We start from the raw sequence: 25,129 nt of genomic DNA, 5'->3' as shown, positions 1-25,129 counted from the left end.
GAGAGTCATCGCTCATTGCATGTGGCCAGTGATGCTGCACTATTCAGTGACTTGGATGACTGGCTGGAAATGTGTGCATGAACCACAGTGTCCCCTCGAAATAGCACCGGAGGCCTCTTTAATGAGCGTCCACGGCTTCCTCTGGCATGGTTCCTATTAAACAGACCTATCACAAGTAGTTACAAGCACTGACAATGACCAGTAGCACCGACAGACTGGTCCTCAGGAAGATATCTGTAAAGCCTGGCTTACACCAGGAAGGGTATCCTGGCCCCGCGAGGATTGCTTCCCTTATAGAGGCGAATGTCTTATATCCAAGCGTCAAAAGCCTTTTCACATCAGAAGAAAATGACTGAAGCGGCACATCTCTAGAGGGAGCTCATGCCAAGGTGTGGACACAGGAAAGAGAGTGATCTCCCACTGGGCCATCTAAGATAAACTGTGGCCAAACTGAGAAGCATCGATGAAGCCTGGAAGAAAGACTGCATGGACCAGTATCATAGGAACAACCAGAGAACCAAGCACAGTTACTTCAAAATAATGCGTTTAGAGACATGGAACTAGGAGCGATGCATGGTTTAATAGCTTACTGAATAAATAATTGAAAAAACAAGCAGACTTTTTATTTAGCAGATTCGGGTTGGAGAAAAGTGATAGCTCTAATGATGCACAATTTTGTACCGTTTTTTTGTTTGAAATTTAAGTTTTATGGCCCAATTTGTTGTTTGACGCTATTTGCCTTGTGCCTCAGGGTAGTGAACGACTTTACGTCCACCACCCGACAGAGAGAGCACCAACATATTTAGATACCACCACCAGCCCTGCAGTGACCTCCCTGCAGCAGCAACTCGTGTGAAGGCGCGGAATGTTTGGTGGGAACCCCACGTTTTAGGCGCCCATTGCCCAAGCTTGTTTCTCAAAAGCACCCCCACAAATTTCTAAGGACCCTGACATCCTTGAGAGTTTCCTCTTAGGGTTTCGGGGTCATTAGTAATCTTTTCAGTTCGTGACCGCCAGATCTTTCCAGGTAGTTCTGAACAGAATGAAGTAAAACATCAAACGTCTGCCCTAAACAGGAATGGTGGTCCAATGTTCTTACATGGACAGTCCCTCCTCTGTCAGGCCATCACCGCGGAGCCAACACGGGTGATTCATAGTAGAGTGGGGGTTTGACAGACATGATGCTCCACCACGTTTGTAACAAAATACCTGCTCGCCAACCTCAAAATCAGGCCCTAATTCTTCTAGAGAGGTTAAAGGTATTGTCCTCAGGTGGTGGGTATCTTTTATTTACCAATAGCTGAAGCCTAGCGTCTAAAATGGGCTTTGTCATCAGGTGGAGGATCTTGTGCCTGTAGGGGTTGCTAAGGATTAGTTTTCAAGGAGGGTTGTATTGCTATGGTGTGTCTCAGCCCGTAGTATATGGTAAGGCCTATACTTTGAGGACAGGATATGTCATTACAAAGTGGCTGTCAAGTCCCTTGGAGATGCTGAGGCATGTGAACTGAGGTAGCCAGGTTTTGTAGTTACTTGGCCTGTCTCAGTTCTGTAGAAGTGTGGAGGCCTAGTCTTTATAATGGGTTTTACTATCACGTGGTGAGTATATGGCTTTTAGGATCAGCTAAGGCCTAGTTTTAGACACTGGTTTTGTTCTTATCTCTGCCTCGAAGGAGATACCAAGACCAAGTGTTCGAGGCAGGTTTCATCATCAGGTGGGTTTCTGACAGAAAGGACTTGCTGAAGCGTAGTCTTCAAGAGTGGTTTTGTCGTCAACTGGAAGGCTCACTCCTGTAGGAGTTGTTAAGGGCTGGTCTTCAAGAGTGGTTTTGTCGTCAGCTGGAAGGCTCACTCCTGTAGGAGTTGGTGAGGGCTGGTTTTCGACGAAGGTCTGTGATCAGCTGGTAGTCTCGCTCCTGTAGGAGTTGCTGAGGGCTGATCTTCGAGGGAGGCCTGTGGCCAGAAGGTAGTCTTGCTCCTGTAGGAGTTGGTGAGGGCTGGTTTTCGAGGAAGGTCTGTGGTCAGCTGGTAGTCTCGCTCATATAGGAGTTGCTGAGGGCTGGTCTTTGAGGAAGGTTTGTGGTCAGCTGGCAGTCTTGCTCCTGTAGGAGTTGCTGAGGGCTGGTCTTCGAGGAAGGTCTGTGGTCAGCTGGTAGTCTCGCTCATGTAGGAGTTGCTGAGGGCTGGTCTTTGAGGAAGGTTTGTGGTCAGCTGGCAGTCTCGCTCCTGTAGGAGTTGCTGAGAGCTGGTCTTCGAGGATGGTCTGTGGTGAGCTGCAGTCTCAGTCCTGTAGGAGTTGCTGAGGGCTGGTCTTTGGGGGAGGTGTGTGATCAGCTGGTAGCCTCAATTTTGTAAGAGTTGCCGAGGGCTGGTGTAGGAAGTTGGCTCTGTATATACTATTTCAAAGTAAGAAATAGTGTGCACAGAGTCCAAGGGTTCTCCTTAGGGGTAAGATAGTGGCAAAAAGAGAGAATTCTAATGCTCTATTTTGTGGTAGTGTGGTCGAGCAGTAGGCTTATCAGGGGGTAGTGTTAAGCATTTGTTGTACACACACAGGCAATAAATGAGGAACACACACTCAAAGACAAATTCCAGGCCAACAGGTTTTTATATAGAAAAATATATTTTCTTTATTTTAAGAACCACAGGTTCAAGATTTACAAACAATACTTTAAATGAAAGGTATTTCACTCAGGTATTCTAGGAACTTTGAATAATCACAATAGCATGTACAGTTTTGACAAAAATGGCAATAAGCTATTTTAAAAGTGGACACTGCAAAAATCAACAGTTCCTGGGGGAGGTAAGTAAATGTTAAGTTCACAGGTAAGTAAAACACTTACAGGGTTCAAAGTTGGGTCCAAGGTAGCCCACCGTTGGGGGTTCAGGGGAACCCCAAAGTTACCACACCAGCAGCTCCGGGCCGTTCAGGTGCAGAGGTCAAAGTGGTGCCCAAAACACAGGCTTCAATGGAAATAGTGGTGCCCCAGTTTCAGTCTGCCAGCAGGTAAGTACCCGTGTCTTCGGAGGGCAGACCAGGTAGTGGAGATGCCCGCCCCTCCGACCACTGCCCCCACTTTAGGCGGCAAGGCCGGAAGAGATAATGAGAAAAACAAGGAGGAGTCACTGGCCAGTCAGGACAACCCCTAAGGTGTCCTGAGCTGAGGTGACTCTGACTTTTAGAAATCCTCCATCTTGCAGATGGAGGATTCCCCCAATAGGATTAGGGATGTGCCCCCCTCCCCTCAGGGAGGAGGCACGAAGAGGGTGTAGCCACCCTCAGGGCTAGTAGCCATTGGCTACTAAACCCCCAGACCTAAACACCCCCCTAAATTGAGTATTTAGGGGCTCCCAGAACCTAGCAAGATAGATTCCTGCAACCTGAAGACGAAGAAGGACTGCTGACCTGAAAGCCCTGCAGAGAAGACGGAGACACCAACTGCTTTGGCCCCAGCCCTACCGGCCTGTCTCCCCACTTCAAGAAAAACTGCAACAGCAACGCGTTCTCCAGCGTCCAGCGACCTCTGAATCCTCAGAGGACTACCCTGCATCTAAAAGGACCAAGAACTCCCGAGGACAGCGGCTCTGCTCCAAAGAAGAAACAACTTTGCAACAAAGAAACAAACTTTAAAGGACTGCACGTTTCCCGCCGGAAGCGTGAGACTTTCCACTCTGCACCCGACGCCCCCGGCTCGACCTGCGGAGAAACAACACTTCAGGGAGGACTCCCCGGCGACTGTGACCCTGTGAGTAGCCAGAGTTGACCCCCCTGAGCCCTCCCAGCGACGCCTGCAGAGGGAATCCAGAGGCTCCCCCTGACCGCGACTCCCTGCTTATAAAAACCCAACGCCTGGTAAAGACACTGCACCCGCAGCCCCCAGGACCTGAAGGATCCGACCTCCAGTGCAGAAGCGACCCCCAGGTGGCCCTCTCCCTTGCCCAGGTGGTGGCTACCCCGAGGAGCCCCCCCCCCCTTGCCTGCCTCCTTCGCTGAAGAGACACCTGGGTCTCCCATTGAACTCCATTGCAAACCCGACACCTGTTTGCACACTGCACCCGGCCGCCCCCGTGCCGCTGAGGGTGTACTTTTTGTGCTGACTTGTGTCCCCCGCGGTGCCCTACAAAACCCCCCTGGTCTGCCCTCGAAGTCGCAGGTACCTATCTACTGGCAGACTGGAACCAGGGCACCCCTTTCTCCATTGAAGCCTATGTGTTTTGGGCACCACTTTGACCTCTGCACCGGACCGGCCCTGAGCTGCTGGTGTGGTAACTTTGGGGTTGCCCTGAACCCCCAACGGTGGGCTACCTTGGACCCAAATTGGAACCCTGTAGGTGGTTTACTTACTTGCAAAACTAACAAATACTTATCTCCCCCAGGAACTGTTGAAATTTGCAGTGTCCAGTTTTAAAATAGCTTATTGCCATTTTTGCCAAAACTGTACATGCTATTTTGCTGATTCAAAGTTCCTATGATACCTAAGTGAAGTTCCTTTCATTTGAAGTATTGATTGTAAATCTTGAACCTGTGGTTCTTAAAATAAACTAAGAAAAGATATTTTTCTATACAAAAACCTATTGCCTGGAATTGTCTTTGAGTGTGTGTTCCTCATTTATTGCCTGTGTGTGTACAACAAATGCTTAACACTACCCTCTGATAAGCCTACTGCTCGACCACACTACCACAAAATAGAGCATTGGAATTATCTCTTTTTGCCACTATCTTAGCTCTAAGGGGAACCCTTGGACTCTGTGCATGCTATTTCTTACTTTGAAATAGTACATACAGAGCCAACTTCCTACAGGGGGTAACCATGCCAAGGAGGCATTTCCTTACAGCTGGTCTTCGAGGGAGGTGTGTGGTCAGCTGGCAGTCTCACTCCTTTGGGAGCTGCTGAGGGATGATGTTTGAGGACAGTCTGTGGTCAGCTGGCAGTCTCGCTCCTGAAGGAGTTGCTGAGCGGTGGTCTTCGGAGGAGGTGTGTGGTCATCTGGCAGTCTTGCTCTTGTAGGAGTTGCTGAGGGGTGGTCTTTGGAGGTCGTCTGTGGTCAGCTGGCAATCTCACTCCTGTAGGAGTTTCTGAGGGCTGGTCTTCAAGGGAGATCTGTGGTCAGATGGAAGGCTCGCTCCTGTGGGAGTTGCTGAGGGTTGGTCTTCGAGAAAGGTCTGTGGTCAGTTGGCAGTTTCACTCCTGTAGGAGTTGCTGGGGGCTGGTCTTCGAGGGAGGTCTGTGGTCAGCTGGCAGTATCTGAGGGCTGGTCTTCGAGGGAGGTGTGTGGTCAGCTGGCAGTCTCAGTCCTGGTAGGAGTAGCTAAGGGCTGGTCTTCGAGGGAGGTCGGTGGTCAGCTGGCAGTCTCGCTTGTGTAGGAGTTTGTGATGGCTGGTCTTCGAGGAAAGTCTGTGGTCAACTGGCAGTCTCGCTCCTGTAGGAGTTATTGAGGGATGATCTTCGAGGGAGGTTTGTGGTCAGCTGGAAGGCGCGCTCCTGTAGGCACTGCTGATGCTCAGTGTTTGAGGGAGGTCTGTGGTCAGCTGGCAGGCGCGCTCCTGTAGGAGTTATTGGGGCTCAGTCTTCGAGGGAGGTGTGTAGTCAGCTGGCAGGCTGGCTCCTGTAGGAGCTGCTGATGCTCAGTCTTTGAGGGAGGTCTGTGGTCAGCTGGCAGTCTCGCTCCTGTAGGAGTTGCTGTGGGCTGGTCTTTGGTGGAGGTGTGTGGTCAGCTGGTAGTCTCACTCTTGTAGGAGTTGGTGATGGCTGGTCTTTGAGGGAGGTCTGTGGTCAGCTGGCAGGCGCACTCCTGTAGGAGTTATTGAGGGATGATCTTCGAGGGAGGTGTGTGGTCACCTGGCAGGCGCGCTCCTGTAGGAGTTATTGACGGATGATCTTCGAGGGAGGTGTGTGGTCACCTGGCAGGCGCGCTCCTGTAGAAGTTGCTGTGGGGGGATCTTCGAGGAAGGTGTGTGGTCAGCTGGCAGGCTTGCTCCTGTAGGCGTTATTGAGGGATGATCTTTGAGGGAAGTCTGTGGTCAGCTGGCAGGCGCGCTCCTGTAGGAGGTATTGAGGGATGATCTTAGATGGATGTTTGTGGTCAGCTGGAAGGCGCGCTCCTGTAGGCACTGCTGATTCTCAGTCTTTGAGGGAGGTTTGTGGTCAGCTGGCAGGCTCACTCCTGTAGGCGCTGCTGATGCTCAGTCTTTGAGGGGGGTCTGTGGTCAGCTGGCAGGCTCGCTCCTGTAGGGGTTATTGAGGGATGATCTTCGAGGGAGGTTTCTGGTCAGCTGGAAGGCTTGCTCTTGTAGAGGTTGCTGCGAGGGGATCTTCAAGGGAGTTTTGTGGTCAGCTGGCAGGCTCGCTCCTGTAGGAGGTATTGAGGGATGATCTTCGAGGGAGGTTTGTGGTCAGCTGGAAGGCGCGCTCCTGTAGGCACTGCTGATGCTCAGTCTTTGAGGGAGGTCTGTGGTCAGGTGGCAGGAGCGCTCCTGTAGGCGCTGCTGATGGTCAGTCTTCGAGGGAGGTCTGTGGTCAGCCGCCAGGCGCGCTCCTGTAGGCGCTGCTGATGCTCAGTCTTTGAGGCAGCCTGCAGTCTCCTGCAGAGGGACCATCTAACCCGCTCTTCTCCCCGCAGGTGTCGGTGCAGGCCACCTGTGTGACGCTGACCGCCATGAGCGTGGACCGCTGGTACGTGACCGTCTTCCCTCTGCGCTCCCTGCGGCAGCGCACCCCCCGGGTGGCGGCCGCCGTCAGCCTGGGCATCTGGATCGGTAAGGATGGGCCCTGGGGTGGCCTGGGGCGTCTCGACGCCTGCCCCGCCTCCTCCCTCTCCCACCTGTGCACCCACCCCGTCCCCATCCCTCACTCCCTTCCATCCCATTCACTGCAGTCCGTCTTCCCAGCCCCTCCCTGGCGCATCCGCGGGGCATTACTGTCTCTCGCCCTTGCCTCGGTTACTGTATTCTCCGTTTACCCCATCTCTCTGCCCCTGCCCCCGCGCCCTCTTGCTTCTCATCCGCCTCCTCCCTCTCTCACCTGTGCACCCACCCCGTCCCCATCCCTCACTCCCTTGCATCCCTCACTCCCTTCCATCCCATTCGCTGCAGTCCGTCTTCCCAGCCCCTCTCTTCCTCATCCGCGGGGCGTTGCTGTCTCTCGCCCTTGCCTCGGTTACTGTATTCTCCGTTTACCCCATCTCTCTGCCCCTGCGCCCTCTTGCTTCTCATCCGCCTCCTCCCTCTCTCACCTGTGCACCCCCCCCCGTCCCCATCCCCATCCCTCACTCCCTTGCATCCCTCACTCCCTTCCATCCCATTCGCTGCAGTCCGTCTTCCCAGCCCCTCTCTTCCTCATCCGCGGGGCGTTGCTGTCTCTCGCCCTTGCCTCGGTTACTGTATTCTCCGTTTACCCCATCTCTCTGCCCCTGCCCCCGCGCCCTCTTGCTTCTCATCCGCCTCCTCCCTCTCTCACCTGTGCACCCCCCCCCGTCCCCATCCCCATCCCTCACTCCCTTGCATCCCTCACTCCCTTCCATCCCATTCGCTGCAGTCCGTCTTCCCAGCCCCTCTCTTCCTCATCCGCGGGGCGTTGCTGTCTCTCGCCCTTGCCTCGGTTACTGTATTCTCCGTTTACCCCATCTCTCTGCCCCTGCCCCCGCGCCCTCTTGCTTCTCATCTGCCTCTCCACCTGTTTCTGCCCTCCCACCCCCCCATCCCTCACCCTCCCCTTTCTCGCACCACCTGCGCCCACTTGATCATTTCTCCCTCCCGGGTTTGTTTTGCTTTTTTGCCCCCTTCCTCCCCTCTCCACGCGCACATCCCCCGCGCCTCATTAATCAGGGGTCTATAAGAGCTCTCCCAGGCCCTGATTTAGCCTCTGAAGAGGGCAGTGGGCCGGCTCGGCTTTAAGTCAGAATTATTCCCAGAAAGAAATTAACAATTAGCAATCAGAGCCGGTGAAGGACGAGGCACGGGCTGGGCGCCCATTAGTGCCCGTGGAAGTGGCGCACGCGACGCGCTCCCGCCCCCCACGAGGACCTCGGAGGGGGGCTCATAGGGAGGGAGAACCCCTGAAAACATCTGTGATGGGGACCTGCAAGGCCTGCGTGGGCCACCTGCTCAGGGCCGGGTCCAGAAGCCAGATAGTACAAGACACTTCCGCCCGTGGTCAGCTGCGGCTCAGAGGGGTTTTGGGGTGTTAGGGTGAGTAACACCTGCTTCGCTCGAGGTGAGCCCTGCCAGGTCTCCATAAAGGGCCCCTGAGGCACAGAAACACACCGTCGGGTCCCGTGAGATGGGGCAGGTCTGCCTGCAGGAAGGCTTCCTTCGTGTCAGGAAGGTGGCCAGAAGGCAAGCTCTCTTGTACCCCCCACAATTGTACCACCTCAACAGGTTGTTGGCTGAAATGCTATCAAAAAGGGTGGGGCAGTCTCCCGGGTAAAGGGGCACGTTGGACATCCACAGCCTGCAGAAAGCTTTCTGGGTATCAGTGACAACAGATTGTGGGTCAAACCTGGTGATCTGAATAGCGCACAATGGAGCAAAATGGCAGCAAATTCTACCCAAAGGATTGTGCTAGCATGATCGACTCTTAAGTCCTGCCCTGCCACCATTGAGGGCAGTACATCATCCTGCTAAGGAAACTCGTCCTCTCCGAAACAGCACCCCCTTACCCAGGAGCTGTTCCTCAGCTCTGGTCACCCCCTTCTGTTCCTCAGCTATGGTCATCCCCATCTGTTCCTCACCTCTGGTCATGCTCTTCTGTTCCTCAGCTCTGGTCATCCCCTTCTGTTCCTCAGCTCTGGTCATGCTCTTCTGTTCCTCAGCTCTGGTCATCCCCTTCTGTTCCTCAGCTCTGGTCATCCCCTTCTGTTCCTCAGCTCTGGTCATGTTCTTCTGTTCCTCAGCTCTGGTCATCCCCTTCTGTTCCTCAGCTCTGGTCATGCTCTTCTGTTCCTCAACTCTGGTCACCCCCTTCTGTTCCTCAGCTCTGGTCATCCCTTTCTGTTCCTCAGCTCTGGTCATCCCCATCTGTTCCTCAGCTCTGGTCATGCTCTTCTGTTCCTCAGCTCTGGTCATCCCCTTCTGTTCCTCAGCTCTGGTCATCCCCTTCTGTTCCTCAGCTCTGGTCATGCTCTTCTGTTCCTCAGCTCTGGTCATGCTCTTCTGTTCCTCAGCTCTGGTCATCCCCTTCTGTTCCTCAGCTCTGGTCATCCCCTTCTGTTCCTCAGCTCTGGTCATGCTCTTCTGTTCCTCAGCTCTGGTCATCCCCTTCTGTTCCTCAGCTCTGGTCATCCCCTTCTGTTCCTCAGCTCTGGTCATGCCCTTCTGTTCCTCAGCTCTGATCATCCCCTTCTGTTCCTCAGCTCTGGTCATGCTCTTCTGTTCCTCAGCTCTGGCCATCCCCTTCTGTTCCTCAGCTCTGGTCATCCCCTTCTGTTCCTCAGCTCTGGTCATGCTCTTCTGTTCCTCAGCTCTGGTCATGCTCTTCTGTTCCTCAGCTCTGGTCATCCCCTTCTGTTCCTCAGCTCTGGTCATGCTCTTCTGTTCCTCAGCTCTGGTCATCCCCTTCTGTTCCTCAGCTCTGGTCATCCCCTTCTGTTCCTCAGCTCTGGTCATGCCCTTCTGTTCCTCAGCTCTGGTCATGCTCTTCTGTTCCTCAGCTCTGGTCATCCCCTTCTGTTCCTCAGCTCTGGTCATCCCCTTCTGTTCCTCAGCTCTGGTCATGCTCTCCTGTTCCTCAGCTCTGGTCATCCCCATCTGTTCCTCAGCTCTGGTCACCCCCTTCTGTTCCTCAGCTCTGGTCATCCCCATCTGTTCCTCAGCTCTGGTCATGCTATTCTGTTCCTCAGCTCTGGTTATCCCCTTCTGTTCCTCAGCTCTGGTCATCCCCTTCTGTTCCTCAGCTCTGATCATGCCCTTCTGTTCCTCAGCTCTGATCATGCCCTTCTGTTCCTTGGTGCTATGCATACTGTTCTGCTGTTTGACTCTGGACACACCCTCTGCCTTTTACCTCTGGGCATATAGTCTCAAAATGCTTTTCTGCTGTTTGACTGTGGGTATGTCTTTCTCTTGTTATGCTCAAGGCATCCACTTCTGCTCATAGACTCGTGCATTGCCATTCTGTTCCTAGGATGTGCTCATGTCTTTCTGCTGTTTCACTGACGCCTGCTCCACTGCTCTGTGACTCCCTGCATGCTGTTCTCCTCCTAGACTGTGGACATGTGAAGCTGCTGCCTGACTGTGGCCATGCACTCTCTCGACATCTCCTTCTGTCCAAGGACTCTCCTCTTCTTCTTGTATGCCTAGACTGTGCACATGTCTGTTTGCTGTTCAGCTGAGACATGTCCTGCTGTTTCATGACTCTGTGCATTCCCCTCCTGGTCGTAAACTCTGGAGATGTTGTCTGCTGTTTGTGGGCAAGGCCTGTTGTTTCCAGACTCCAGGCATCCCCTTCTATACACTATAGGCTTCCGCTTATGTTCTTAAGCTGCGCACATCTTTCTCCTACTTGAGTGAAGGCATACTCTGCTGCCTCCTAGCTCTGGTCTTGTTACTAGACTCTGGTCATGCCCATCTGCCCCTTGACCGCATATGCCCTTCTGTTGTTCATCCCTTTCTGAAGTTTGTCTCTGGGCAAGTGTAGGAAAGTGCCACTGTTGGGATGGCTACCCCCCACCTTTTGCCTAGTGCTGATGCCAACTTTGATTGAAAGTGTGCTGGGATCCTGGTAACCAGGCCTCAGCCCCTGTTCTTTCCTAAAAACTGTATGTTTGTTTCGAAAATTGGCTCAGCCCTAGCACACAGTTAGGTCCCTTGTAAAAGGTACCCATGGTACCAAGGGCCCTGTGGCCAGGACAGGTCTCTAAGGGCTGCAGCATGTATTATGCCACCCTGGGGACCCCCTCACCCAGCACATGTACACTGCCTTGCAGTCTGTGTGTGCTGGTGGGGAGAAAAAGACAAAGTCGACATGGGACTTCCCTCAGGGTGCCATGACGGCAAACCACTGCCTGCGGCATAGGTAAGTCACCCCTCTAGCAGGCCTTACAGCCCTAAGGCAGGGTACACTATACCACAGGTGAGGGCATAGCTGCATGAGCAATATGCCCTTACAGTGTCTAAGTCCATTCTTAGACATTGTAAGTGCAATGTAGTGAATTGAGTATATGGTCTGGGAGTTTGTCATTACGAACTCCAGAGCCCCATAATGGCTACACTGAATACTGGGAAGTTTGCTATCAAACTTCTCAGCACAATAAACCCTCACTGATGCCAGTGTGGGATTTATTGAAAAATGCAGACAGAGGGCATCTCAGAGATGCCTCCTGTATGTTAGCGGAACTGCTAGTGTAGGACTTACCAGTCTGTGCCAGCCTGCCACTTTCAGACAAGTTTCTAACCACATGGGGGTGAGTGTCTTTGTGCACTCTGTGGTCAGAAACAAAGCCTGTCCTGGGTGGAGGTGCTTCTGACCTCCCCCTGCAGGAACTGTAACACCTGGCGGTGAGCCTCAAAGGCTCAAACCTAGGATTATAGTGCCTCAGGGCACTACAGATAGTGGAGATGTCCACCACCCGGACAAAGCCCCACTTTTGGGGGCAAGCCCGGTGGGAAAATTTGGGAAAACAGGGAGAAGTGACCACCCCTGTCAGGACCACCACTAAGATGTCCAGAGCTGAGGTGACCCCCTTCCTGCAGAATCCTCCATCTTGGCTTGGAGGACAGGGACCAGTAGGATTAGGTTTGTGCCCCTCTTCCCAAAGGGAGAAGGCACAAGAAGGGTGTAGGCCCCCTCAGGGACAGTAGCCTTTGGCTACTGCCCTCTGACCCCTAAAACACCCCTACATCTAGGATTTAAGGGCCTCCCTGAGCCCAGCTCACCAGGTTCCTGTCGACCTACAAGAAGAAGAAGGACTGCTAAGCTGCAAACCCCCAGCAGAGAAGAAGGAAGAAGGCAACTGCTTTGGCCCCAGCCCTACCGGCCTGTCTCCTGCTTCAAAGAACCTGAAAATGTACAGTGATGCGTCCAGCGGGACCAGCGACCTCTGCTCAACTTCAGAGGACTGCCCTGCACCCAAAAGGACCAAGAACTCCTGAGGACAGCGTCTCTGTCTAAAGAAAATCTATAACCAAGGACTCCCACCTCACTCCGGATGCGTGAGTCTTCACCCCTGTGCACCCGACACCCAAGACCTGTTTCCAGGAGGTCCATCCAGCAACAAAGGGTCCCCAGGCAATTGCGAGCAAGTGCCCTGCCTGGGTTGACCCTTCCACGACGACGCCTGCAGAGGGAATCCCGAGGACCCCTATGTCACGACTTATGTGCTGCTTTACCCTGGAGGCCGCAGAGCGAGTGGCATGGATCCTGTTCTTGAATGTTCGGCCTTGGCCCAAGTAGGGGCGACTCTTTCTGGTAGCCACGGTGCTGCAGGCAATGGGTACGCCAAGTGTAGGCCGTGTCCCTCAGAAGTAGCGCCAGAGGTTAAAAAACCCGAAAGGGGAAAAAACCTCCACAAGGATATGTTCCTAAACAGGAACAAAAAAGGAAGAGATATCAACAAGAGCAAATACAGGAAAAAGTATTCCGAACTGTTGAGAACCAGCACAAGAATACGAGGAAGCCGGAGCGAAGACACCATCCAAACAGAAAGTGTTGCAGCGCAAGGAGAGAGAATCACAGCCCTTAAATACCAACAAACATGAAACGACCAACAGGAAGTAAAAGGACACCATCTTAGATAGGGAAAAGCACATAGAACAGAATGGACTAGGAACCATAGAGAATTGGGAACAAGGAATGCTGGGAAGAGAAATGTAACATGGGAAGGGGGAAAAACATAAAGGAAGGCACAACCAGATGTCCAAGGAAAGAAAAAAGAGAAGAAAAGAACAGGTGAGTGGGGGTCAGAAATGCCTGAAAACGCCACAGCAAAAGAGCGAGGCCCCATGCCCAATTTGGGGCCTCGGAAAGCACACAGCAGACTTGGGGGGTGCCGCGTCTGGGAAACACGTGTTGCAGCCGGAGCCGAATGTTCGGCTCATGTGGCGAGCAGCGGCACAACAGTAGGCCCCCCCCTCCGAAGGCCCAGGTTTGTGCGGAAACAAGCAGTGAAAATGACGAATCAGAAGAGGTGCGTGAACAGAAGATGCATCTTCCCAAGAACATTCACTGAGAGGATAACCCTTCCAATGAATCAAGTACTGAAGACATTTGTGAAAGATACAAGAATCACAAATCTCCTGTACCTCATATTCAGCTACATCATCCACTAACACAGGAGGAGGACAGGGAAACTGACGAGAGTAAGGATCAGGTACATAGGGTTTTAGCTGAGAAACATGAAAGACCGGGTGTAGGAAGTTGCCTCTGTATGCACTATTTCAAAGTAAGGAATAGTATGCACAGAGTCCAAGGGTTCCCCTTAGAGGTAAGATAGTGGCAAAAAGAGATAATACTAATGCTCTATTTTGTGGTAGTGTGGTCGAGCAGTAGGCTTATCAAAGGAGTAGTGTTAAGCATTTGTTGTACATACACACAGGCAATAAATGAGGAACACACACTCAGAGACAAATCCAGCCAATAGGTTTTGTTATAGAAAAATATATTTTCTTAGTTTATTTTAAGAACCACAGGTTCAAATTCTACATGTAATATCTCATTTGAAAGGTATTGCAGGTAAGTACTTTAGGAACTTTGAATCATTACATTAGCATGTATACTTTTTACATAAAACACAATAAGCTGTTTTAAAAGTGGACACAGTGCAATTTTCACAGTTCCTGGGGGAGGTAAAGTAATGTTAGTTTTAACAGGTAAGTAAGTCACTTACAGGTTTCAGTTTTGGGTCCAAGGTAGCCCACCGTTGGGGGTTCAGAGCAACCCCAAAGTTATCACACCAGCAGCTCAGGGCCAGTCAGGTGCAAAGGTCAAAGAGGTGCCCAAACCACATAGGCTTCAATGGAGAGAAGGGGGTGCCCCGGTTCCGGTCTGCCAGCAGGTAAGTACCCGCGTCTTTGGAGGGCAGACCAGGGGGGTTTTGTAGGGCACCGGGGGGGACACAAGTCAGCACAAAAAGTACACCCTCAGCAGCGCGGGGGCGGCCGGGTGCAGTGTGCAAACACGCGTCGGGTTTCCAATGGTTTTCAATGAGAGATCAAGGGATCTCTTCAGCGTTGCAGGCAGGCAAGGGGGGGGGGGCTCCTCGGGGTAGCCACCACCTGGGCAAGGGAGAGGGCCTCCTGGGGGGTCACTCCTGCACAGAAGTTCTGTTCCTTCAGGTGCTGGGGGCTGCGGGTGCAGGGTCTTTTCCAGCCGTCTGGACTTTAGGTTCAGGCAGTCGCGGTCAGGGGGAGCCTCGGGATTCCCTCTGCAGGCGTCGCTGTGGGGGCTCAGGGGGGACAACTTTGGTTACTCACGGACTCGGAGTCGCCGGAGGGTCCTCCCTGAGGTGTTGGTTCTCCACCAGTCGAGTCGGGGTCACCGGGTGCAGTGTTGCAAGTCTCACCGCCAGGTGTTACAGTTCCTGCAGGGGGAGGTGAGAAGCACCTCCACCCAGTACAGGCTTTGTTACTAGCCACAGAGTGAGAAAGGCACTCTCCCCATGTGGCCAGCAACATGTCCGGTGTGTGGCAGGGTGCTGAAACTAGTCAGCCTACACTGGTAGTCGGTTAAGGTTTCAGGGGGCACCTCTAAGGTGCCCTCTGGGGTGTAGTTTACAATAAAATGTACACTGGCATCAGTGTGCTTTTATTGTGCTGAGAAGTTTGATACCAAACTTCCCAGTTTTCAGTGTAGCCATTATGGAGCTGTGGAGTCCGTGTTTGACAGACTCCTAGACCATATACTCTTATGGCTACCCTGCACTTACAATGTCTAAGGTTTTGCTTAGACACTGTAGGGGCACAGTGCTCATGCACTGGTGCCCTCACCTATGGTATAGTGCACCCTGCCTTAGGGCTGTAAGGCCTGCTAGAGGGGTGACTTATCTATACTTCATAGGCAGTGTGGGGTTGGCATGGCACCCTGAGGGGAGTGCCATGTCGACTTACTCGTTTTGTCCTCACCAGCACACACAAGCTGGCAAGCAGTGTGTCTGTGCTGAGTGAGGGGTCCCCAGGGTGGCATAAGATATGCTGCAGCCCTTAGAGACCTTCCCTGGCAATAGGGCCCTTGGTACCAGGGGTACCAGTTACAAGGGCCTTACCTGGATGCCAGGGTGTGCCAATTGTGTAAACAAAAGTACAGGTTAGGGAAAGAACACTGGTGCTGGGGCCTGGTTAGCAGGCCTCAGCACACTTTCAAATCAAAACATAGCATCAGCAAAGGCAAAAAGTCAGGGGGTAACCATGCCAAGGAGGCATTTCCTTACACCGGGTGAATCCTCCAGGTACGAGGCAAGTGAAGACGGACAGTGACGGGATTGATCAGCTGAATGATTCGGAAAGGACCATAGTAACGAGGTGTGAACTTATTCTGAGAAAGGTGTAAAGGTAAAAATGTAGATGAAAGCCAGACTTTAGCCTGAAGGTGATATTCTGGAGCATCCCTCCGTTTCTTGTCTGCTATTCTCTTCATGAATCTCTTGGTGTTCAACAAGTTAGAGCGAATCAATCTATGAATCTGTAAAAGTCGTCTGGAGAATGAAGTAACAGCAGGAAGAGAAGAGGTAGACTGAGGAGTAGTAGGAAAAGAGGTAGGATGATAGCCATAAGAACAGAAAAAAGGAGTGACCTTGGAGGCACTATGGACAGAGTTATTGTAGGAGAATTCAGCAATAGGGAGATAAGTGTTCTAGTTGCTCTGAATGGAATTACAAAAGCAGCGAAGGTACTGCTCCAATCCTTGGTTGAGACGCTCAGTCTGTCCATTGGTTTGAGGATGGAAACCCAATGAGAGTGCTAAGTTGATATTCAGTGTCTTACAAAAATGTTTCCAAAACCGGGAGATGTATTGCGGTCCCCTGTCAGATACAATGCTGTGTGGAAGTCCATGGAGACGGAAAATATGTTGGATAAATATCTGACTTAGTTCTTGGGAATTGGGTAGTTTTTTCAGAGCAGTGAAGTGAGCCATCTTAGTAAAAGAATCTATGGTGACCATGATAACCCAGTTTCCTGCTAATGGAGGTAATGAACACATAAAATCAGTAGAAATGGTGTGCCAGGGAGCCGGTGGAACAGGTAATGGTTGTAGTAATCCTGCAGGTCTGGTACGTGGAATCTTTACTTGAGCACATATGGGACAAGCCTGAACGTATCTTTCGACATCTGATTTCCAGGTAGGCCACCAGAAAGATCGCAAGAGTAGTTCTTGTGTGGCCTTAATGCCTCTCTGACCAGCGACCGGCGAATCATGGCACATTTGTAGTGCCTTTTTTCTTACTCCATTAGTAAGGAAACAACAAGTTCTTATAATAATAATATCCTTGCAGCTTACATATGTTCAGTTTCTTTACTTCTTGATCAGTCAGATTGGAGTATTCCAGTTGTACCTCATCCAGGAAAGACTGAGCTACTCCGATGATTTTACTGGGCTCAAGAAGATACTGTGATGGGGTAGAAGTACAATCTGGATAACGGCGAGATAGAGCATCAGCCAGAATGTTTTGGGATCCAGGAATATAGGTGACATAAAAGTCATACTGACTGAAGAAGAAGGCCCAACGAGCCTGACGACTGTTCTGGCATAAACAGTTACGCAAACATTGTAGATTGCGATGATCTGTTCGTACCTCGAAGGGCTCCTTGGAACCCATAAGAAACTGTCTCCACTCAAAGCAGGCTGTTTTCAGGGCTAACAACTCCCTTTCAAGTACTGAGTAATGTTGTTCTGACGCCGAAAGTACATGGGACAAATAGAACACAGGATGTTCAAGACCGTCATCTTCTTGCTGTTGGAGTAAGGCAGCTCCGATGGCTCTTTCGGAAGCATCTCTAACAACAATAAATTGTTTGTTGGTATCTGGGTGCCTCAATATCGGTGCCTGAGTGAAGGCCTTTTTTAGACTCTGAAAAGCTTGTTCAGCCGCCCTGGTCCAGGCGAAGCCTTTCTTTAGATTTTCCTTTTTTAATGTTTGTGTTATGTGGATGGTTTGTTCTGCAAAGTCCAAGATAAACTGCTGATAAAAATTAGCCAATCCTAGAAAACATTGTGTTTCCTTAATAGAGGAAGGAGAAGGACAGTCTAGAATGGCTTATACCTTTTCTTGGTCCATAGCTATGCCAGTGGGACTAAGGTGATATCCCAAATATTTGACTTCAGTCTTGTCAAACTCACACTTTTCGGGTTTACAGGACAGTTGATGTTCCCGGAGTCTTTGGAGGACCTGTTTAACGTGAGAGGAATGAAGTTCAGGACGTTTAGAATAAATAAGGATATTGTCTAAATAGATGACGACCGTATGGTTCAAGAGATCAGAGAATACAGAATCCATAAATCTTTGGAAAATGGAGGGGGCATTAGTAAGACCAAAAGGCATAACTCTGTACTCATAATGACCAAATGGGGTCCGGAAAGCGGTCTTCCACTCGTCTCCTTCTTTAATACGCTCCACGAGATCCAGTTTGGTAAATCGTTGAGCCCCTCTGACTGCCTCTAGTATATCTTTGATGAGGGGCAAAGGATAACGGTCCTTTATAGTTATTTTATTTAGCCTGCGAAAATCCAGGCAGGGACGAAGATCCTTTGACTTCTTGGGTACAAAAAAGAGAGGAGCCCCAGCCGGAGAGGACGATGGTACAATAAGACCGCTATGTACGTTTTCTTGCAGATATTCCTTTAGTACTTCTCTTTCAGGTTCAGTGAGTGAATACATCCTCCCAAGGGGAACGATAGCTCCGGGTTCCAAGGGAATAGCACAATCGTAATCTCAATGTGGGGGTAACACAGGTCTGGTTGGTTTTTGAAACACATCTTGAAATTCTAGATAGTAATCGGGAACTCCTTGAACTGTATTGATGGAACATCCAGTAATACTTTCAGTAGGCATCAACCTCTTGGGTGACCAATAAGTGTCTGAAGCAAAGCAGTTCTCATGACAAAACTGGGAGGACAAGGAAATAGTCCGGATTTCCCAATTTACATAAGGGTTATGTCTTATGAACCACGGAATTCCCAAAATGATAGTAAGGCAGGAGGATGATATTAGATCAAAAGAGATGTGTTCTTGATGGTTTCCAAATAGTAAACTCAGTGTCATGGTGGTGGTATCAACTGGACCAGAGGATATTAAAGACCTATTGTAGGAAAGTACCATCTTGCCTGGCATGTTACCCCCATATTTCACTGTGTATATGTTGTTTTAGTTGTATGTGTCACTGGGACCCTGCCAGCCAGGGCCCCAGTGCTCATAAGTGTGCCCTGTATGTGTTCCCTGTGTGATGACTAACTGTCTCACTGAGGCTCTGCTAACCAGAACCTCAGTGGTTATGCTCTCTCTTTGCTTTCCAAATTGTCACTAACAGGCTAGTGACCAATTTCACCAATTCACATTGGCATACTGGAACACCCTTATAATTCCCTAGTATATGGTACTGAGGTACCCAGGATATTGGGGTTCCAGGAGATCCCTATGGGCTGCAGCATTTCTTTTGCCACCCATAGGGAGCTCTGACAATTCTTACACAGGCCTGCCACTGCAGCCCGAGTGAAATAATGTCCACGTTATTTCACAGCCATTTACCACTGCACTTAAGTAACTTATAAGTCACCTATATGTCTAACCTTTACCTGGTAAAGGTTGGGTGCTAAGTTACTAAGTGTGTGGGCACCCTGGCACTAGCCATGGTGCCCCCACATTGTTCAGGGCAAATTCCCCAGACTTTGTGAGTGCGGGGACACCATTACACGCGTGCACTATACATAAGTCACTACCTATGTACAGCGTCACAATGGTAACTCCGAACATGGCCATGTAACATGTCCAAGATCATGGAATTGTCACCCCAATGTCATTCTGGCATTGGGGAGACAATTCCATGATCCCCCGAGTCTCTAGCACAGACCCTGGTACTGCCAAACTGCTTTTCCGGAGGTTTCACTGCAGCTGCTGCTGCTGCCAACCCCTCAGACAGGTTTCTGCCCTCCTGGGGTCCAGCCAGGCTTGGCCCAGGAAGGCAGAACAAAGGACTTCCTCAGAGAGAGGGTGTTACACCCTCTCCCTTTGGAAAAAGGTGTCACGGCTTGGGAGGAGTAGCCTCCCCCAGCCTCTGGAAATGCTTTGATGGGCACAAATGGTGCCCATCTCAACATAAGCCAGTCTACACCGGTGCAGGGATCCCCCAGCCCTGCTCTGGCGCGAAACTGGACAAAGGAAAGGGGAGTGACCACTCCCCTGACCTGCACCTCCCCTGGGATGTGCCCAGAGCTCCTCCAGTGTGCTCCAGACCTCTGCCATCTTGGAAACAGAGGTGCTGCTGGCACACTGGACTGCTCTGAGTGGCCAGTGCCAGCAGGTGACGTCAGAGACTCCTTCTGATAGGCTCTTACCTGTGTTGCTAGCCTATCCTCCTTCCTAGGTAGCCAAACCTCCTTTTCTGGCTATTTAGGGTCTCTGCTTTGGGGAATTCTTTAGATAACGAATGCAAGAGCTTATCAGAGTTCCTCTGCATCTCTCTCTTCACCTTCTGCCACGGAATCGACAGCTGACTGCTCAGGAAGCTTGCAAAACCGCAACAAAGTAGCAAAGACGACTACTGCAACCTTGTATCGCTGATCCTGCCAACTTCTCGACTGTTTTCCTGGTGGTGCATGCTGTGGGGGTAGTCTGCCTCCTCTCTGCACTAGAAGCTCTGAAGAAATCTCCCGTGGGACGACGGAATCCTCCCCCTGCAACCGCAGGCACCAAAAGAACTGCATCACCGGTCCTATGGGTCCCCTCTCAGCCCGACGAGCGTGGTCCCCGGAACTCAGCAACTCTGTCCAAGTGACTCCCACAGTCCAGTGACTCTTCAGTCCAAGTTTGGTGTAGGTAAGTCCTTGCCTCCCCACACTAGACTGCATTGCTGGGTACCGCATGATTTGCAACTGCTCCGGCTCCTGTGCACTCTTCCAGGATTTCCTTTGTGCACAGCCAAGCCTGGGTCCCCGACACTCTAACCTGCAGTGCACGACCTCCTGAGTTGTCCTCTGGCGTCGCGGGATCTCCTTTTGTGACTTCGGGTGAGCTCCGGTTCACTCTTCTTCGTAGTGCCTGTTCTGGCACTTCTGCGGGTGCTGCTTGCTTCTGAGAGGGCTCCTTGTCTTGCTGGGCGCCCCCTCTGTCTCCTCACACAATTGGCGACATCCTGGTCCCTCCTGCGCCACAGCAGCATCCAAAAACCCTAACCGCCACCCTTGCAGCTAGCAAGGCTTGTTTGCGGTCTTTCTGCGTGGGAACACCTCTGCAAGCTTCTTCACGACGTGGGACATCCATCCTCCAAAGGGGAAGTTCCTAGTCCTCTTCGTTCTTGCAGAATCCACAGCTTCTACCATCCGGTGGCAGCTTCTTTGCACCCTCAGCTGGCATTTCCTGGGCATCTGCCAAATCTCGACTTTGTCGCGACTCTTGGACTTGCCACTCAGGAGCTCTGGGCACCTCCCAGGGGAGGTGCAGGTCAGGGGAGTGGTCACTCCCCTTTCCTTTGTCCAGTTTCGTGCCAGAGCAGGGCTTGGGGATCCCTGAACTGGTGTAGACTGGCTTTTCAAACCAAAGGGCATTACTGTGAATTGGTAGTGCCCTCCAATAGTCGAAAATGCAGTTTTTGCTTTAGCATCCTCTGATAACTTGATCTGCCAATACCCTCCAGTCAAATCAAAGGTGCTTAGATACTTGGCAGATGCCAGTGTATCTATTAGCTCATCTGCCCTGGGTATAGGGTGAGCATCAGTTTTGGTTACCTGGTTGAGACCTCTGTAGTCTACACAAAATCTCATTTCCCTTTTCCCATCTTTGGAATGAGGCTTTGGTACAAGTACCACAGGAGAGGCCCATGGACTTTCCGAGTGCTCAACCACTCCCAGTTCAAGCATTTTCTGAACCTCTTGTTTTATACAGTCTCTGACATGGTCAGGCTGCCTATAGATCTTACTTTTGACAGGTATGCTGTCTCCAGTATCTATAGTGTGCTCACACCAAGAAGTGGTGCCTGGCACAGTAGAAAAGAGTTCAGAAAACTGACCCAGGAGATTTATGCAGTGGTCTTTCTGCTCAGCAGTAAGACAATCTGCCAAAACTACACCTTCCACTAGAGCATCTTGTTCTGTGGAAGAGAAGAGATCAGGGAGAGGGTCACTCTCTTCTTCCTGTCCTTCATCTGTTGCCATGAGCAGGGTGAGATCAGCCCTGTCATAGTAGGGTTTGAGACGATTGACATGGAGCACCCTAAGGGGACTCCTGGCAGTGCCCAAGTCAACCAAGTAGGTGACTTCTCCCTTTTTCTCAACAATAATGTGGGGACCACTCCATTTGTCCTGGAGTGCTCTTGGGGCCACAGCCTCCAAGACCCACACTTTCTGCCCTGGTTGGTATTGAATCAGAACAGCCTTCTGGTCATGCCATTGCTTTTGGAGCTCTTGGCAGGCCTGAGGGTTTTTGCTGGCCTTTTTCATGTACTCAGCCATTCTGGATCAACTATGTCTTGGTTAGGAGCTTTTAAAGGTTGTTCCCAACCCTCCTTTACAAGTGTTAGAGGACCTCTTACAGGGTGCCCAAATGGGAGTTCAAAGGGGCTGAAGCCCACTCCTTTCTGGGGTACCTCCCTGTAAGCAAAAAGGAGGCAAGGTAACAGGACATCCCATCTCCTTCGGAGTTTTTCAGGGAGTCCCATTATCATTCCTTTCAGAGTTTTGTTAAACCTCTCAACCAGTCCATTTGTTTGTGGATGATAGGGTGTGGTGAATTTGTATGTTACACCACATTCCTTCCACATGGCCTTTAAGTAAGCATACATAAAGTTGCTACCTCTGTCTGATACCACCTCTTTTGGGAAGCCCACCCTGGAAAAGATTCCCAGGAGGGCCTTTGCCACTGCAGGAGCTGTAGTGGTCCTTAGAGGAATTGCTTCAGGATATCTGGTGGCATGGTCCACTACCACCAAAATAAACCTATTGCCTGAAGCACTAGGAGTGTCAAGGAGGCCAACTATGTCAACCCCTACCCTTTCAAAGGGAACCCCAACCACAGGCAGTGGAATAAGGGGTGCCTTTGGGGTGCCACCTGTTTTGCCACTGGCTTGACAGGTGACACAGGACTTACAAAATTCCTTTGTGTCCTCTGACATTCTAGGACAATGAAACAAGGGGACAAGCCTGTCCCATGTTTTCATCTGCCCCAAATGTCCAGCCAAGGGAATGTCGTGGGCTAGAGTTAGGAGGAACTCTCTGTATTGCAGGGGAATAACCAATCTCCTGGCAGCTCCAGGTTTTGGGTCCCTTGCCTCTGTATACAAGAGGTTGTCCTCCCAGTAAACTCTGTGAGAGTCACTGACATCCCTATTTTGCTGTTTGACAGCTTGCTGTCTTAGACCCTCTAGTGTGGGACAGGTCTGCTGTGCCACACTCAGCTCCTCCCTGGCAGGCCCCCCTCCACCCAAAAGCTCAGCAGTGTCTGCTTCCAGCTCCTCTGGTGCAGGTTCTGCACAGGGGGGAAATTCTTCTTCCTCAGAAGTAGAATCATCTGTAGAGGGAGGGATAGTAGGTAGGGATTTACCTTTACTAACCCTAGCTTTAGGGAGCAATTGGTCCATTGTTCCAGGATCCAAGTCACCCTGTCCTTTTGGTTTTTGGCCTGAGCCCTGGTCAAAGCAAAAATATGGCCAGGAATGCCCAGTATAGCTGCATGAGCCTCCAACTCCACTTCTGCCCAAGCTGATGTCTCTAAATCGTTCCCTAGTAGACAGTATACAGGTAAATCTGAGGCAACCACAACTTTCTTTGGACCAGTAACCCCCCCCCCAGTTGAGATTCACAACAGCCATGGGGTGGCTAAGAGTGTTGTTATGAGCATCAGTCACTTGGTACTGGTGACCAAGTAGGTGTTGTTCAGGGTGGACCAGTTTCTCTATCACCATGGTAACACTGGCACCTGTGTCCCTGTAGGCCTGAACCTCAACACCATTTATTAGGGGAAGTTGCTTGTACTTATCCATATTAAGGGGACAAGCAACCAAGGTGGCCAAATCAATGGCACATTCAGAGACTAACACAGCCTCTGTGGTCTCCCTAACAAGACCAACCCCAACTAAATTACCAAAAGTGAGCCCAGCTACTCCCTTGGATTGGCTATTAGTAGGTTTGCTCCCACCACTACTGCTATTACTAGGGGCACTAGGTGTAGCAGTAGGGGTTGTGGTAGTGGGAGGCTTGGTGCTTTTCTTTGGACAACTGGCATCAGTTGTCCAATGGCCTTTTACTTTACATAAATAGCACCATGGTTTCTTTACTTGATTAGAAGAGGATTTGGACCCACCACCCCCACCAGAGTGTTTTTGTGGGCCTGATGAAGACTCATTTTTAGATTTGTCTCCACCCTTGTCTGAAGACTTACCATCCTTCTTCTTGCCATCCTTGTCACCCCCTGTATGAACTTTTCTGTTCACTCTTGTTCTGACCCATTTGTCTGCCTTCTTTCCCAATTCTTGGGGAGAGGTCAGATCTGAGTCCACTAGATATTGGTGTAACAAATCAGACACACAGTTATTCAGAATATGCTCTCTCAGGATTAAGTTATACAGGCTTTCATAGTCAGAAACTTTACTGCCATGTAACCACCCCTCCAAGGCCTTCACTGAATGGTCAACAAAGTCTACCCAGTCTTGTGAAGACTCCTTTTTGGTTTCTCTGAACTTGATCCTGTACTGTTCAGTGGTTAAGCCATAACCATCTAGGAGTGCATTCTTTAAAACTGTAAAATTATTGGCATCACTTTCCTTCACAGTAAGGAGCCTATCCCTACCCTTTCCACTGAAAGATAGCCATAGGATAGCAGCCCACTGCCTTTGAGGGATCCCCTGTACAATACAGGCCCTCTCAAGTGCAGCAAACCACTTGTTAATGTCATCCCACTCCTTGTAAGGGGGAACTATCTTATGCAGATTCCTAGAATCATGCTCTTTTACAGGATTACTATCTGTAATACTGCTGCTGCCACCATGGGTCCAAACCCCAACCCCTGCCTTTCTTTTTCTAAGTCTAAAGTTTCCCTGTCTAGAGCCAGCTGTTGCTGTTTAAGCTTCACCCTGGTCTCTTCCACTCTCAATCTATTGAGCTCCCTTTCTAACATTCTGTCATCAGGGTGGGTGGGTTGGGCATGCTTAGACACAGAAGAATGGTGTGAATGAACAGAGGGAGACCTGTCCCTAACAGATGGCACTCTAACAACCTGGCCTGCTGGAGTGAAACCCCTACTGTGATGAGAGCTCACATTAGTACCAGTGATGCTAGGTGGCCTGCTAAGGGGCAGGTTGGGAAGGATACCATCTAACACTCTTGCTGCGGCTACCCCAGAATCAGAGTGTGAACCATCTGCTAATCTCTCACCTGATGTGCCACCTAAGGCCTTATCATTTTCAATGAGCATATTAATCAACAATTCTCTAGAGGGATTCTTCCCTACCCCTAAACCTCTTTCAATGCAGAGACTCCTTGCACCTTTCCAGCTAAGGTTGTCATAAGCAGTGCTGGCCAGATCAAGAGTAGGACCTGTACCAGACATGATAGAAAAAGGTTTAAGGGACAGAAAAAGAAAGAAAAAGTTTCAGAACTTTTTAAGGAACAGAAAAAAAAACGTTTTCAACTTTTAAGAAACTTTTTGAAAGTTTTAGAGGTACTTTTCAGCACTTAGCAATAGAGTAAGAGAAGAAAAGCAAAACTTTATGGTTAGGTGTACATACACTGAACTTGTTTTGTATATTATTCTCTTATGAAAAGTACAAAATGACAAAGTGGTAAGTAGTTGCAAGTACTTATCCCACCGCTGCACAACCAATGTAGGAGACTGGACCTGGTGCAGAGTGTAAGTACCCCTTGGTACTCACTACAAACCAGGCCAGCCTCCTACACCCATCCACTGTGTGGACTTGTTCTGGGGTTTCTTTGGGTTGTGCTGGTATTTGTTGAGTCATGGCCCAAGTCTTGTCCATATATATGCCACTGGCACTACAATCAAG

At 50.6% G+C, this 25,129-nt stretch overlaps 1 protein-coding gene across 1 annotated transcript in view; it reads left to right on the top strand.

Annotated features, from left to right (window-relative positions):
• The window catches only part of KISS1R (KISS1 receptor), a 283,913-nt gene that overhangs the window by 156,436 nt on the left and 102,348 nt on the right, over positions 1-25,129 (top strand). Inside the window, exon 3 of the mRNA XM_069218456.1 lies at positions 6,619-6,754. Within this exon, the coding sequence (XP_069074557.1) occupies positions 6,619-6,754 (136 nt within the window). The remainder of the gene's footprint in view (positions 1-6,618; positions 6,755-25,129) is intronic.

Source organism: Pleurodeles waltl, chromosome 12 (genome assembly GCF_031143425.1).
Source record: "Pleurodeles waltl isolate 20211129_DDA chromosome 12, aPleWal1.hap1.20221129, whole genome shotgun sequence".
Lineage (NCBI taxonomy): Eukaryota > Metazoa > Chordata > Amphibia > Caudata > Salamandridae > Pleurodeles > Pleurodeles waltl.
Note: the sequence above shows the minus strand (reverse complement) of the source record. Positions and strands in the feature narration are given on the sequence as shown.